Source organism: Macrosteles quadrilineatus, unplaced genomic scaffold (genome assembly GCF_028750875.1).
Source record: "Macrosteles quadrilineatus isolate MER2022 unplaced genomic scaffold, UCM_ALF_1.0 Scaffold_9__3_contigs__length_116548681, whole genome shotgun sequence".
NCBI classification, from domain to species: domain Eukaryota; kingdom Metazoa; phylum Arthropoda; class Insecta; order Hemiptera; family Cicadellidae; genus Macrosteles; species Macrosteles quadrilineatus.
Window position 1 is genome coordinate 56263545 of NW_026542602.1, and position 15014 is coordinate 56278558.

General features: G+C 34.5%; 1 protein-coding gene across 1 annotated transcript in view; it reads left to right on the forward strand.

Moving 5' to 3' along the window:
- Nucleotides 1-15014, forward strand: part of LOC129003240 (elongation of very long chain fatty acids protein 7-like) — a 34615-nt gene that overhangs the window by 9143 nt on the left and 10458 nt on the right. Inside the window, exons 2-4 of the mRNA XM_054431533.1 lie at nt 4504-4594; nt 7709-7899; nt 8752-8838. Coding sequence (XP_054287508.1) covers nt 4525-4594; nt 7709-7899; nt 8752-8838 — 348 coding nt within the window. The 5' untranslated portion in view covers nt 4504-4524. The remainder of the gene's footprint in view (nt 1-4503; nt 4595-7708; nt 7900-8751; nt 8839-15014) is intronic.

A 15014-nucleotide genomic window follows, 5' to 3' on the forward strand; every position in this document is an offset into this window, starting at 1 on the left:
AGGCGCATAATAACGCTTCAATATACTAAATTATTTGTTTTTTAAGCTCTACAAAATGGTTTGGAAAGAAATTGCTATATTTTATGTTTTTTGGGTCAAAAACGGGAAAAACCTATTTTTACCCCATAAAACCCCCCTTAAACCCCCGTTCCCATAGTCCGATCATGCTGGTTCGCGAACTCGTTCGAATAAATGTAGGTTTACACGTTTATACAAAATTTCATCTAAATCGGATAATTTTTGCTCGAGTTATCGTGCTAACGGACTATATAAATATATATATATATATAAATATATATATATATATATATATATATATATATATATATATATATAGATGAATTTGAACGGATGGTGTTTTTGGCCTCTAGGAACCTCAAAACGAAAAAAAATCGGTCCCGCGTCCAGGTCTTACCATGAGTACTACGGTAATTGCTTATTCCCTATATGGGAAATTCGCTAAAAAGTATCTTTGTATTTTATTATGCTATGTTAGATGAAATTCAATTTATTTGACAAGTGAATAGTGAGTATGAGTGATGACAGTTGGGTAACTAAGACAATTTGTCATTAGGTTGCCAATAAATAATACTGTCTAACAAAAAATCGATGTCAGATGGTAAAAGACCAAATTTTGGACGATTCTCTTAGCATAAAACTACTACTATTGAGAAATTGGTTGGTCAATTATTATAGACAGTCTAAACGTACTATGATCAAGGGCAGCTGGGTCAAGTTTCGTGCAATCAAAAACTAACTGGCCTTTCTTAGGATCGAACCGGCGACCTATTGATTACTGCAGGCAAGCATTGTATCCATTCAGCTACTACTTAAGCAAAATAACCACTGAAGAAACAACTAGGTCCAACAAATAGTTACACAAATCATTAGACACTGACCCTTTTGAAGATTCAAATTTGTATACGATCAAGAGAGTTCAAGTTCTAGAACTTATTTTGAAATTTATTCAGACCAGTCACAAACACAGAGCCTTTCAATAGACCTCAATAGTTTTCCACAGAATGAGGTAAAACCAGATAACCTTGCTTCAGCGTTGCCATGGCGACCACGACAGTTTCAAAATCCAAAGTTCGTGCGAGCGCGGAGAATGCTATTTGAAATTACATCACTCGCTTCCTAGGAAGTGGCTGCGATACGAACAAATGCAGCAAGTAAACAGAAGTAAAAATCTGAAACTCCAATTATATTTCATTCTTCTGCATTAATTGTTTATGTTTTCATTCAATAAAGACACGTATTGCGTACAGTCTTGGAAGAAAGAACGATATTATAACACACTCAGGACTATATTCAGAAAGAATATCTGCACGGCAGAGTCTTCAAAATGGCCTGATGAAAATCAAGGAGATATTTATTTTGCCAGTTAGTTAGTTCAAAGTTATATTATTGATCTATATCCATAACATTGGGGGTTTTTGTTCATGTAAACAGTTTTGGAGGATTAAAAATTAAAAATAACTTTATCTAAGGGGCGAAGCTAGGACTTGCAAGTCATCTCCTTAACCCCTAAAACATAATCAGACCAATTCATTTTAACATAAAATACAAGTAACAGATTAGAAAAATTATGAAATTAATATTGCTAAGCCAAAACGTGTAGGCCTACGTATTCTTACACTATATAAAATGTAGTGTATTGAATCTTAGTGGTTATCGGACTTCGATGTGAGAGGGTTCGTTTCCGTGATATCCAAAAACATTTTTGGTTTGGATGATTTTTCCTTTAAAGCATTTGAGATGCCAATATCGTAGACACTGACAAAGAAAAACATACTTATGTACTTATAATTATAAAGCCATGAATTAACAAAGTAGATATATTTTTATACAGGTCTGACAACCATTAAGTAAAAATTTCGTTAAATAAAGCATTTAGGTACCGTATTTTTGTATTTTATTATTAATCCGTTAGGTTTGCTTCTTGAAACATAAGAATGAAATATCTGCGCTGAATCATAGTTGGTTTTATAACAGGTTAAAATTTACGTTATAGTAATTGTGTTTCATGATAAATTCACAAAATTGCATAATTGACCTAATTAAATCGCAAACCCATTATTTGCAGACAATAGCAAAAGAAACAAACAATTAAGTAAATCATTAAACAAACCGACAAGCTAGGAGCTGGAACGTGAAACCAGTTTTCCATCAACAACCAACTCCGTCCTTCAATCTGAACTTCCGATGCTCCAGATTAGAATATGACGCGATATTTCCTACCTCAATCCAAAGTATCCATTTTTACGAAAAGGTTTTTATGGTTTTTATACTTATTTCAACAAGTGACTTTGAGTGCCATCTTCAACTTTATTTTCATTATCAGAGGTTTGAGTAATAAGTTGGGGCATCTGATTGTTGATAGTTGATTTTTTCAAACTAGACTCTAGCCTGAGATTTTTTTTACATTACTTCAGACTAGGCCTTGTGGTTGCTGTACTATCACTTAGACAAACATCCATTGGTGTTTGGCGGGATTCGAACCTGAGACCTCGGGTACGGAAGCCTTGCGCTCTACCATTAGACCAGCTCCTTTGAGCGTTGAATATCCACAAGTAACCAAAAATGATGAAACAAATAAAAAAATATTTGAATGTGATTTGGTCTTAAATGTTACTTATAAGTCTATATGACAAGATTCTAAATAAAGAGTACATATTATCCACCGATATGACATTCTTACATTCTTGAATATTCTTTTAACGTACCAACGTCATTCAACAAAGTTTTTGATCTTCCAAGCTTAGAACATTTTCTTTCAATGGTTAATCCATGTTACCATTGTCCTTCGTTAACACTTAGCCCAAGGTCAACCACTCCAAATCTACAAGTTGCGTATTTACGTAAAAGACAAAGTCAAAAGTCCTTGAGAAAGTATTAGCTTTTTGTTTAGGGTTTTTATACTAAACTAAATCCTGCAGTTCAAATATCTGTTTTGGCAAAATTCCCTATAGGGATTAAGATTGCTCCCTTCGAAAATCGAAGAAATTTAATTGAAAGATATTGTATATTTTGAGGTTTATCTTTCTTACGTCTTGTTCTTTTTTTCTTAGTTTTTGCCACATTTGTATGGTCGCCATTTCAATAAAAGAATTAAAGTATTTACCACAAAAGCCAGAATGATAAGCAGGGGAGAAATATTCACTAGGTATTTTGGCAGTCAATAATAAATCAATAATTAATTGCCCAATAGTTACCAATGATCGTGTCGGCTTGGCCAATTGTATATCGTTTTTATAAACACCCTGCTTAACATTTTTGACGGTAAACCTGTCGGTTGACAAATACCTTATTATGCATTAAACAATTTAGTTGAGAATTATTAGGGATTATTTTAAAATTTTATCAACAATGGTTTAATTTAATCCTTTATTGAGTAGGCCTACATCCATTTAACCAACCTAACACTTATTTACTGTTTTACCACTTATACCCATGTTTAATGGTAGCGTAATCAAGGGATGAAAATATAATCTGAAGGTCATCATGTTTTTCTTCCGGGCTGCATCTTTGGAATGTATGAAATGTTAGAATGCAATTGAAAATGCGTTGCTAACCTGTTATGGTAATACTGTATACTAACAGTAGGCGATGTTGCATAAGGAAAGAATGTTGATTTTATTTCAATGATACAAGAAGTACACGAATAACTTAATCATCTAACGTAATCTGTAGATGGACGATAATTTTCTTCTACAAGTTTAACGTTTTGTTTTAAATTTGAGTCAGGGCCGTAAAACAAGAATAATATATGTTTTCAGTGAAAAAATGTTTTCCTGTCATATTATTTTTCTCTTATGTTATTGTAATTTTATTTTATACAATGCCAATTTATAATTAGTGACTTTATTTCCTTCACCTACGATCGTTTTTTAACTAGCCTTTTCAGTTCAGTTCTTAGAATTGAAAATGTTCTCTTAACAGTATTGTTTACCTACTTTACAGCATTGTTTTGTTTACGGTACAAGCCTGGACCAATGAGGTTCAAGGATTAAGAGAAAATAAGTAAAATTTTAATTCGTTTAACGTCAACTTATCAGCTGTTGGTATTGTACAATGAGAACAACGAGTCGTTGCATCAAAATCAGTGGCAATAAGTGGTTGAAAACGAAAACAACCCTTCATGTCGTAATGAGAAGTGATTGTTATAAAAAAAAAAAAAAAAAAAAAAAAAACTGTCGTAGGGTAAGTAGTGTACACAACTCGAGTAATTAGCCCTTGAGACACTCGTAGAAGTTTTAAAAGCACTCGCCAAGGCTCTTACCTTAAATTTGCGTAAACTACTATTTTCATATATTCATATTGTTTTAACAGTTTTTTTACCATGTTTAAACCGTAAAAAGTGTTTGATACACTGTTTCCATATTAACTAAATCTTTCAGTTTGAACGGGTGAAAATGTTGCTCATGTAAACAGAGTTTGTTCTAATTAATATTCATTTGTAGTTTATGTTGCAGATTTTTATATCTGGAAAATTTGTTTCAGATTGTAATACGAAGCTCCAAAATGGATATGATGACGGAAAACGTCACTTTCAACGAAACTTTTCCTCATTTGAAGGCCCTCATCTATGAAGGTAATTATTGTAATAAGCTGTTATAGTTATATTATTGAATTATTCTAATGTGTATAAAATATACTAGCTAAGAGTTTGGAAGCAGTTCATCTTTATTCTCAACAGTACAAATGTTTTAAGTACCATGGTAAAATAAAAGTTGCTATAGGAGGTAAAAGATCGTGTCTAAAGTTTTCACGAACGCTATCCCACTTGTATATTCAAATATAAATTCTGTAAACTGTTATAGGCGACCCCACATTATTATTTAAACAAAGGAGTACAAGTATTGTTAAACCATGGTTACTTTCCAAATTGTAGAAATTCGTGACTTTGTAGAAATCACAACGTACACTTTCCTTTACAACATTTTCTATCTAGTTATTTTTATTTTGCTGGCTTAAGTAAGAATATATTTAAAAAAAAATAAATAAAGTACATATTTTAAACTACTTTTTGCCCTAATGTGTTGTAAGTTAACTATAGAGTCAGTAATAAACAATAAATAGAAAACTACAATAAAACTCTCCAGTATATTTACCGTATTATGAATACAATGACACAATATTTACTTTACTATGTTTAAAGTTCATTTTTATGGCGAGTTGACGTTTTTCGAGAAATTATTGCATCAAAACCAGTAAAAACCAAAGTTTTTATGACGTTTCAAGATCTGGGATCTGATTCTGTCATCAGGTGAAAAAGTAATTAAAATAACAAGAATAGTTCTCAACACACAATCAAAGCTGGAAAACAATTCAAAACCTGTCACACAGAGAACAGTAAAAGTCAATGTTTAAAGGCGTTTGTATTTAATGAATTGATTATTATTTTGATCGACAACTAAAGTGTAAAGTGTACTATAGGTAGGTACACACACAGTATTAAAACATGACTAGAATAGTCTATAAACCAAACAGAAGAAGGATAAACACAATTAATAACCACAATTTTACTATTAGTCCAGCTTATGCTGCAGTTTATGTACAATAATTATTTCCAGCTTTGGCTGAATTTACTAACTATCTTATTTATCACCTGAATACGGGATCAGATATCAGATTACAGGTCCCGAAACGTAATTAAAATTGGGTTTTCAATCGTGATGGATAAAGATATACACAATTTCAGCAAACACTCTCGGTCGATGACGTAATATTTCAAAATGATGTCACCACACCAGGTGTTATGACACGTCGTGATAAAACTGTCACTGACACACAACAATCAACAGACCGCGAAAACTCATTAAAAATGCTCAAATGGCTCAATTAAACCCGCTAAATCCCAGTCTGGGAAAAGTACGCTACATCGTGTCACTCGTGTCACAGAGTATCCTTGACTTAGCCTTGGCTGGTGTGATGTCGTGGTACTTTACAGTGTAAAGCCATTTAGCCAACTTTGTAGTGTAAAAATATGTATTACATTGATCTCACTGTTTGGCTTACATGTGTCTTGCATCATATTGTTGGGCTTTAAAACTCTGCAGTTGGGCAGTTTCGAAGCATTAAAATCATTCTCCCCATTCTACAACACCCTTTTCACTTGCATTTGTTTCCAGGTTGTATTTTATAATTTTACATTTGATCAAGTATATTCAAAGTACGTTGCGATCTCACTGAAGAGGTTATATGATTACTGTAATTTACACCCTTAACAAAATGAAGTCCCCCTAAATGTCAGGCAAAATACATATGTTCAGAGACACTTTCATTGCTAAAGATATACAGTAATAGTTACAGTGTACTTATAACATGAGGTTTCTGTTTCGATCCTGACAAAGTCAGTAGCTTTTGATTGCTCAATTAGGCCCAGCTGTGCTTGATATTGAGCTTTCAATAAATAGTCCTCTATATATTATCGTAGTCAGTAACAAGCTAAAGATTACCTCACCCTATTCTACACCAAATTGCTTTCATTTTTACAGTAAAATACACCTAGGTTATTATTTTGATTCGTCACCTCAAAATAATAATCATAAATAGTGAATGTATCTGATAGGTGAGCGTTTGTTGCACTTACCTAACAAATTGGAATCAGTTGGTTAGGAAATAAGGAAATTTGGTGAAGCACACTTCTTTTGCTAATTCTCATCTTAATTAAACTACACGAACACAAACACACCCTGGTGTTGATGACGTAATTTACCTAACACATGTTAAACATTTCTTCATGCAGACAACAAGCTCACATTTTGTGAATATAATGCACTCCATCGGTTCAAAGTACGGTTACGTCATGGGGGTGCTTCAGGGCATGCTATTAGGAGGTTTTACGTACGCTACGATTTGAAGTAGTGAGTATTGTATTAGCCTATCATTCTCCTCGGGCCAGCTATTAGTTATCTGAGTTTTAAAATGATCTTTGGTACGATTGTGTTCAAAAAGTAATGTTCAGTTCCATTAAAACTCTATGTAAAGGATGTTTACTGAATCGTGATTATCATTACATAACAATTTCGTAGTACAGTGCTAATGACTTCAAACTTGGGACTTCAAGCTTGACGTCGGTGTTCAAATCCTTCCAATTACCAACGCATTTTTGCTATGTGACAATGCTTTGATTCTGCGATTCAGAGCCTAAAAGTACGTCTGATAAAGGAAATAGTTTCCTCAGAGGATTTATTTGTTTTAAAATCATTAAAAAATATATCTACGAGACATAACAAATACGTAGCGTTAAGAATTGGTACTTGAAAAGATTGGAAGAGTTTTTGACATGTTCTAGATTGCAAGAAGAGAAAATCAATTTGAATTGGTGAAGTAATTTAATTCAATTCAATGTTTTATAACTTTGTTTTTCAGCACACGTTTTATACAGCTGAATGCAAATTAATGGCGAGTGTGAAATTGAGTGAGATGATCCGTGTAGCTTTGTTTGTTATTGTTAGGACCAACTTTTTTCTTGACCAGGACCATTTACTTAAAGCCCAATTATCAAGGAGAACTGGGCCCAGTTTCGAACCATCAAAGAGTTTCTTTACACAGGATCGAACCGGCGACCTTTTGACTACCAGGCGAGTGCACCACTCAGCTACAAGTTGAGCTACGGTTCACGTATATGTTTCTACTTACTTCACGTAATCGTTACTCTATGTATCATGCACTATGTCTGATGTCTACTTTTCCTGTGTAGATGCTATGGTAGACTCCTGGATGCTGATGTCCAGCCCAGTGTCCATAGTCGGTCTTGTGGCCGCCTACCTCGGTTTCGTCCTCTACCTCGGACCCAAGATGATGGAGACCAGGAAACCTTACGACCTCAAAATAGCCATGATGCCGTATAACCTCATTCAGGTCGTGTGGAACTTCTACCTAGTTGCTATGGTGAGTAAAATGTATTTATTTATTTATTTACGGCAAACCCCATTTTACATTGTACATTGCAATTTTTTTACAGATGGCCAAAGGTAAAGAAATATGACGTAATAATAACATGCGTGTGACCATTAAAGCTATCTACTACCCACACTACCTACACTTAGAATTAACGAAACAAAGTTGAGAAAATAAATATATGATAAATATAACAGCAAGTGCCAATAATGACTAGTTACACACGCAGAAACAATAATAACAATAAATATTAACAAAGTAGAGATTAACAATAAGCAAACCCAAAATTTTGAAACACTACAAAATAAATACATAGTAAGCATGCAAAAAACAGCAAATTTACAGAAGAGAACAATGTGCAAAAGGTACGGTAAACTCTCAAAAAACCTTAACAATAAAGGTAACAACAAGATAGACCATAAAAATTAAGGTTAGATTTTCCCTGCTATGCACACAAGCTGAGAAAAAGGGTTTTAAAGAAACATGCTTGCTTATTAATATATAGATAGCGCAAGTTTTTTTTTAATTATTTACTTAAAAAGTTGGTGTTAAGTCGTATCGTATCCTTCGACAAACGAAGGCCTCGTAGACCAAGGTCAAACTGTAATTTATGTTTCTGGCTAGAATTAAATATGAATCTCTTCCGAATGAATAACTCTGTAGAAAATATATATGATGCATGAATTTATTTCCGAGATACTCATACAAGATTTATTAGATTTAAGAGTTATTGTATATACATTGTTGATTAATTCTTGAAAAATACCACGCACCCCTGCATTGTAAATGGACATTATAAACATATATTTTTGCTGTCTTTAAAAATAATATTTTTTGTTTCAGCTCTTTACAACAGACGGTGCTTTGTCCTACCTATTGAAACATTATTGTCAACCCCTGGATATGCGGCTTAACCCTCTTAGACTTGTGGTGAGTTAATTATGTTATATTTTCGACGATTCGAACACCAGCAACCCCTGTAAACAGTCTCACCTCCCTGGAATCACGTAGTTTTTACTAAGCAGTTTAAACAAGGTTTGGAGGATTAAATGGTTTTGGTTAAGTTTAGTTTTTGAGCTTATAGTTTTCCAACTAAGACTTAGTTGGAAAAATCGTTCAAATTATTTATTCTAAAATAATTGTTTTTATTCTCGTAAATGAGGTAAAAATGAATAGGTGATGTGTTGCTGTCGTCCTCATTATATTTTAACAATAATCTATCAGCTGTTTTGTTTCTATTGTTGCATTGTTTGTTTACATATATGATAACACTAATTATTACATTTAACACATTTGAACACCGGACAGTTGTACATAATTGTCTATATAGCCGGGTGGTTTTAGTAATCGCCTTCATGTCTGAAGTTTGGTTAGATCCTAAGCAATGTCAATTTTGGACCCTAATTTGCCATTTTTCATTGTTCTATTTATATTTAATTAACAGTGCTACCTAACAAAAGGTAGATTTTAAAAACTAGAATATGGTTCGGATATTTAGGCCTACTTTAAAAGAAAAACTTATCCTCCACTCAGACCAATTAAAGATATAGTTGCACTCGAAACGTGTGGACCTAGTATTGGAAAGTAACAGGTATTTCTTCGACGCTGCGACTTGTAGCAGTTACTCCTTCGATGAAGCAATCCAGTCAGAATTTCCATCGTCTTTGACCTTGAAGTAAAGTTCTAGAAGACCAGAACAATGACCTCCCGAACTGGAAACTGGAATCTCGGTCAATTTTCGCGCTCAATCAATATCTCATCAATATCAAGTTCAAATACAGCAGCTCGATTAAGGACGAAGCGTTTGTAGTTGACAAAATAATATTAATCTGATCAAAATGTTTATGTGATAAATAATAAAAAAAGATAAACATGTTATATTATTATTATTATTGACGGGTATGGTTTTGGGAAAATTTAGAAAACAATATTTATTCTGTTCTGCCCATTACTGCGCTCAGGAGGGTCAACCAATAACATAAATTTCTGTAAAATATCTTGGCCTATTAATAACCAAGTGAGAATAACTTTACATCCTGCTAAATATCTCTAGTGTAATTTTTTATTAGTTAAAAAGCGCAGTTTAACAATTCCACAATATATTTTGAAGCACGTGAAACTGAGTAATAAAATGGACCTACTTAAAAAATATACATTTTTACAAACGATGTGTCATAATGAAGTATTGTTTGTGTAGATGCCCCCTTTCACTAATTCCTGTAATAAAAGTCCTCGGGTTTTGCCCCACAGGCCATCAAAATCCCAATGTATTTCTTATGGATAAAAGATTTTGTTTACTTAAACGGACGAATAATTTTTATTAATTACCGGTACAGTTGTTCATAGTAAACACATGATACACACAAGAGCGTTCATTTTCAGTTTCGATAACTGGAGTGGAGTGATTGATTAGGTACATTATCTTTGAGTTGACTCCTTTAAGTCATCGGAAATAATGACTGTTAATCGTTTTGAAATAACGCCTGTAATACTTTGCAATTGCTCGAACTCGAGCAACAGGTGCACTAGTTAATTATAATTTGAAGAGCTTTCTAATATTTGTCCCCGTAAACTGTTTTGACGTCTTAAAACGGTTTACACGACTCCTAAATATCCAGTCTATACGCTCTACGCTCTAATCTAATTACAGTATTATGGAACTATCGTTAGCATGCGCTAACGTTATATTTGGTCTAAAACTGCTTCATTTGGAAAGTTTTAGCACGATAAATGCCCTTAGTTTTGACTAAAATGACATTTTACATAATTGGTCTCATTTTCTGTTCAGGCCTATTTGATTTTGAAAATCCGATAGTACGGTATCTGAAATAAACTTTCCACAACGTTTGCTACGTCCAGCCTAAGCAAAATTTTCATATGTCCATATAGTTAAAGACAATTCAAATATAGATTTGTAAGGTTAATTTTGTTCGATTAAAATAGTTTATTGATTTTGATCTTTATAGTCTTATCTATTTGACTAAATCAATAACTTAAATTAGAGTTAAAATCGAGCTACTTATTAATTTCTTAATCACTGTATTTTAAAGTAATTTTTATATCAATGGTGAAACAATAAAATATGTTCGTACAATTGTAACGATGCTTTTAATTAATATCGTAAAATGGTTTGTAATCTAATAAACCATAAATCTTGCAGATAACCATAAATTTGGATTTGATAATAATAACAACAAACAATAGTATAATTATTATCATAATAAATTATAACAACCAAAAGTGTATATAACAGTTCCCATCTTAAATGATCCACAAATTAATTTCCCTATATAAATTGATTATCTCATGTACAGTTATTAGGAAGTAACCTTAATTAATTTTCAAATAGAATCGATTTTTCAATGACCAGAAAGCGCTCTTCGAACCTCATAGAGTTATATCACGGTTATATGATAGGTTCCGTTTAAGGGTGACTAGATTCGGGTCAGACCCATTCCCTTGACTATATTAAGGACTGGAGACGGAATAAAAAGGTACGTAACCTATCATATCAATTGTACATCAGTCCTGTGGCCCATCTATATAAATAAAATTAGAGTTTTGTCTGTACATTGCTTAGAATAATGAACTTTTTGGTTATTTTTACATTTCATAGGTCAGAGAAACCGAATCAAACCTTATCTCAATTTCTGTCTGTCTGTCTGTCTGTCTGTCTGTCTGTCTATCTGTCATTATCTTGGTAACGCTAAAATACGCACTTTATTACAACTACTCCTCAATAACTATAGCACTGTCCCGCCTGAAACTTATTTTCCAAATACTATACATATATGAGATGGTTTTAGACGTATTTCATCGAATATGAGACAGTTAGATATTTAACAGTAAACCCTTGAAAATCAAGTTTTTGTCGATTTTTGACGTGGAATTTCTGGAAGAATGTTGCTTTGTTTACAACTAATCATATGCACATGGTTTTAATTGAAATACAATCTTAATTTTGACATTGGCATACAGCTGTGATTAGAAAACGTTAGCCTATTTGAACTCAAGGTTAACCATAGCCTTATCGATTCACACAACTTAAAAACCATACGAAATGTATACTATATTATATAACTGAACACCAGTTCTGCTAATTATAACAATGGGTTTTGTACATTTCATCCATTACCGTACAAATAATTAAAATAATAATACATTAATTGGTTAGAAGTAAATTTAATTCAAATTACAGATTCAATACAAAGTATTCAATATAAAAGTTAAACATTTTAGATAACAAAATTACGATCAGCTGATTGTTATTCTTTAATATCTGTGCGCTACTAACCAGCAAACAAACTTGACCAGTTTATTATTGTTCATTACTCTTTACACCAAAATAAAAGTTATAATAGTTAATAATGTCCTAAATTATTTCACGTTTATAAATAAAAGAAAATCTACTCTTCTTTTAATTTATTTTTTTTTGAGGTAATGTTTTTAAAAAAGTTCATATTCCCATATGAATTTGCATCAATCAGATGTTTCATACTGTACAGTAGAGATATTCGTTGACATAGTGTCAAACACAAATTAAATTTGTTTACAACTAAACATATGGACAATATTTTTGTTGCTTTAGTTGAGAGGTTACAAGTTAATCTTTAATACATTATTTGTTGAAATATTTTCTATTGTTTCTAAATAAATATGTCCTGAAGAGTATGCCTCGCAAGAGAAAAAGCAATTTGGGTAGAAAAACAAATAATGCCAAGAGACAAAAATTGTGTGTATCCACGGAATCAGTTGATTATGATGATTCGGACTCTGATGATGGTGTACATAGCAATAATGAGTCGACAATTTTAAGTTCCGTTGTGGTTGAAGATTATGCACGACCTTCAACCAGTCGAGAGCGTGTCGCCCTATTTAGGTCTCAGCAGAATGAAAAAGAACGTGAAAGCAGGCGAGACACTGAACGTTTAAGATTTAGCCAAAGAATACAAAATGAGACGGAAGAGGAGCGAGAAGCTCGACGGAACAGGGACCGAATACGGCACGTCCAGAGAAAAGAAAATGAGACAGAAGAGGAGCGAGATGCACGTCGGTGCAGCAACCGAATACAGCAAGTTCAGAAGAGGGGAAACGAGACAGAGGTTGAGCGAGAAGCACGTCGGAACAGTGACCGAATACTACACGTTCGGGGGAGGGAAAACGAAACAGAGGAGGAGCAAGAAGCACGTCGGGAGAGTGACCGAATACTACATGTTCAGAGGAGGGAAAACGAGACAGATGAGAAGCGAGAAGCACGTCGGAACAGTGACCGAATAATACACGTAAGGAAGAGGGAAAATGAAACAGAGGAGGAGCAAGAAGCACGTCGGGAGAGTGACCGAAAACTACATGTTCAGAGGAGGGAAAACGAGACAGATGAGGAGCGAGAAGCACGTCGGAACAGTGACCGAATACGACACGTACGGAAGAGGGAAAACGAAACAGAGGAGGAGCAAGAAGCACGTCGGAACAATGACCGAATATTACACGTCCAGAGAAGGGAAAACGAAACAGAGGAGGAGCAAGAAGCACGTCGGGAGAGTGACCGAATACTACATGTTCAAAGGAGGGAAAACGAGACAGTGGAGGAGGGAGGAGCACGTCGAAACAGTGACCGAATCCTACACGTTCGCAGGAGGGAAAATGAAACAAGAGAAGAGAGAGAAAGTAGGCAAGAACGAGATAGAGTTCGGCAAAACCAACGTAGGAATAATGAAACTCCTGAAGAGCGGGAAGCTAGACATATAATCGACAATGATAGGTACCGTCGCACTGTTGAAGAGCAAACTCTACTTTTGCATGACGAGGCGACCCGAGTGGAGGAACTTCGAGCAAGCCAGGACATTGCTGACAGAAATGCCCGTGTTGCCGCTGATTCTGAAAGACATAGGGTGAACAGAGTCGTTGAGAGCGACGCAGAAAGACAAACTAGGATCGCGCGGGAAAGAACTCGGCATGTCGAAAGAAATTTAACAGAATGGCGAGACACACACAACAGTGGATTCCAATATGATCCTTTTACACGTTACAGTGAAGCTGCCAATATTGGAGATTTTGATAAAGTTTGTAGGTTTTGTCACGCTTTGAGTTGGTCAAAGGAACCACGTGGAATATGTTGTGCTTCTGGTAAAGTGTCCATACCGTCTATTTTGGAAGCACCTGAGCCGCTACGTACATGGATATCGGACGAATCACCTCAATCGCGAAATTTTCTTAGACATATCAGGGCCTACAATAGTGCGTTCCAAATGACTTCTTTTGGAGGTAATGAAATCCGTGAAGGACCATATATGCCTACATTTAAGGTTCAAGGACAAGTGTACCATTTGATCGGCTCTCTTTTGCCACCCCCTGGACTTCCGCCGTCTTACCTTCAGATTTACTTTGTTGGGGATGACCAAGTCCAGCTTCAAAGAAGGCAAAGTTTATTTCAAGACCTTGATCATGACATGTTGGCCGCTTTGCAAAACATGCTTCAGAATAATAACGCCTACTTGCTCAGCTTCAAAACTACTTTAGAAACATTTCCTGTAGATTCACCTGATTTCAAAATTGTTATTAGAGCCGACAGACGCCCTGCAGGGGACCACCCAGGTAGATACAATGAACCAACAGTCAATGAGGTTGCTATTTTGATGATTGGGGATCCAAGTGACCATCGAGACATCATTTTAAATTCAAGAGAACAGGGTTTGAAACGAATATATGAAACCCACCGATCTTATGATGCCCTACAATATCCCCTTATGTTTTGTAGAGGCGAAGATGGATATAGTTTCAATTTATATCGTGTAAACCCGGTTACTAAACAACCAACCACAAAGAAAACTAGCTCACGAGAGTTTTACGCCTATCGCATTATGGTTAGAGAAGGTGAAGCAAATCACATTCATAAATTCAAACAGCTTTTGAACCAGTACTTGGTGGACATGTACGCTAAAGTTGAGAGTGAAAGGCTGCTGTATCTTCGTACGCACCAAAAGGAACTGAGAGCAGAGAATTACATACACCTTCAAGACGCTTTAAGACGAGACGACAACGTAGAAGAAATGGGGCAAAAGATAATTTTACCTGCCACCTTCACTGGAGGTCCTAGATATATGCAT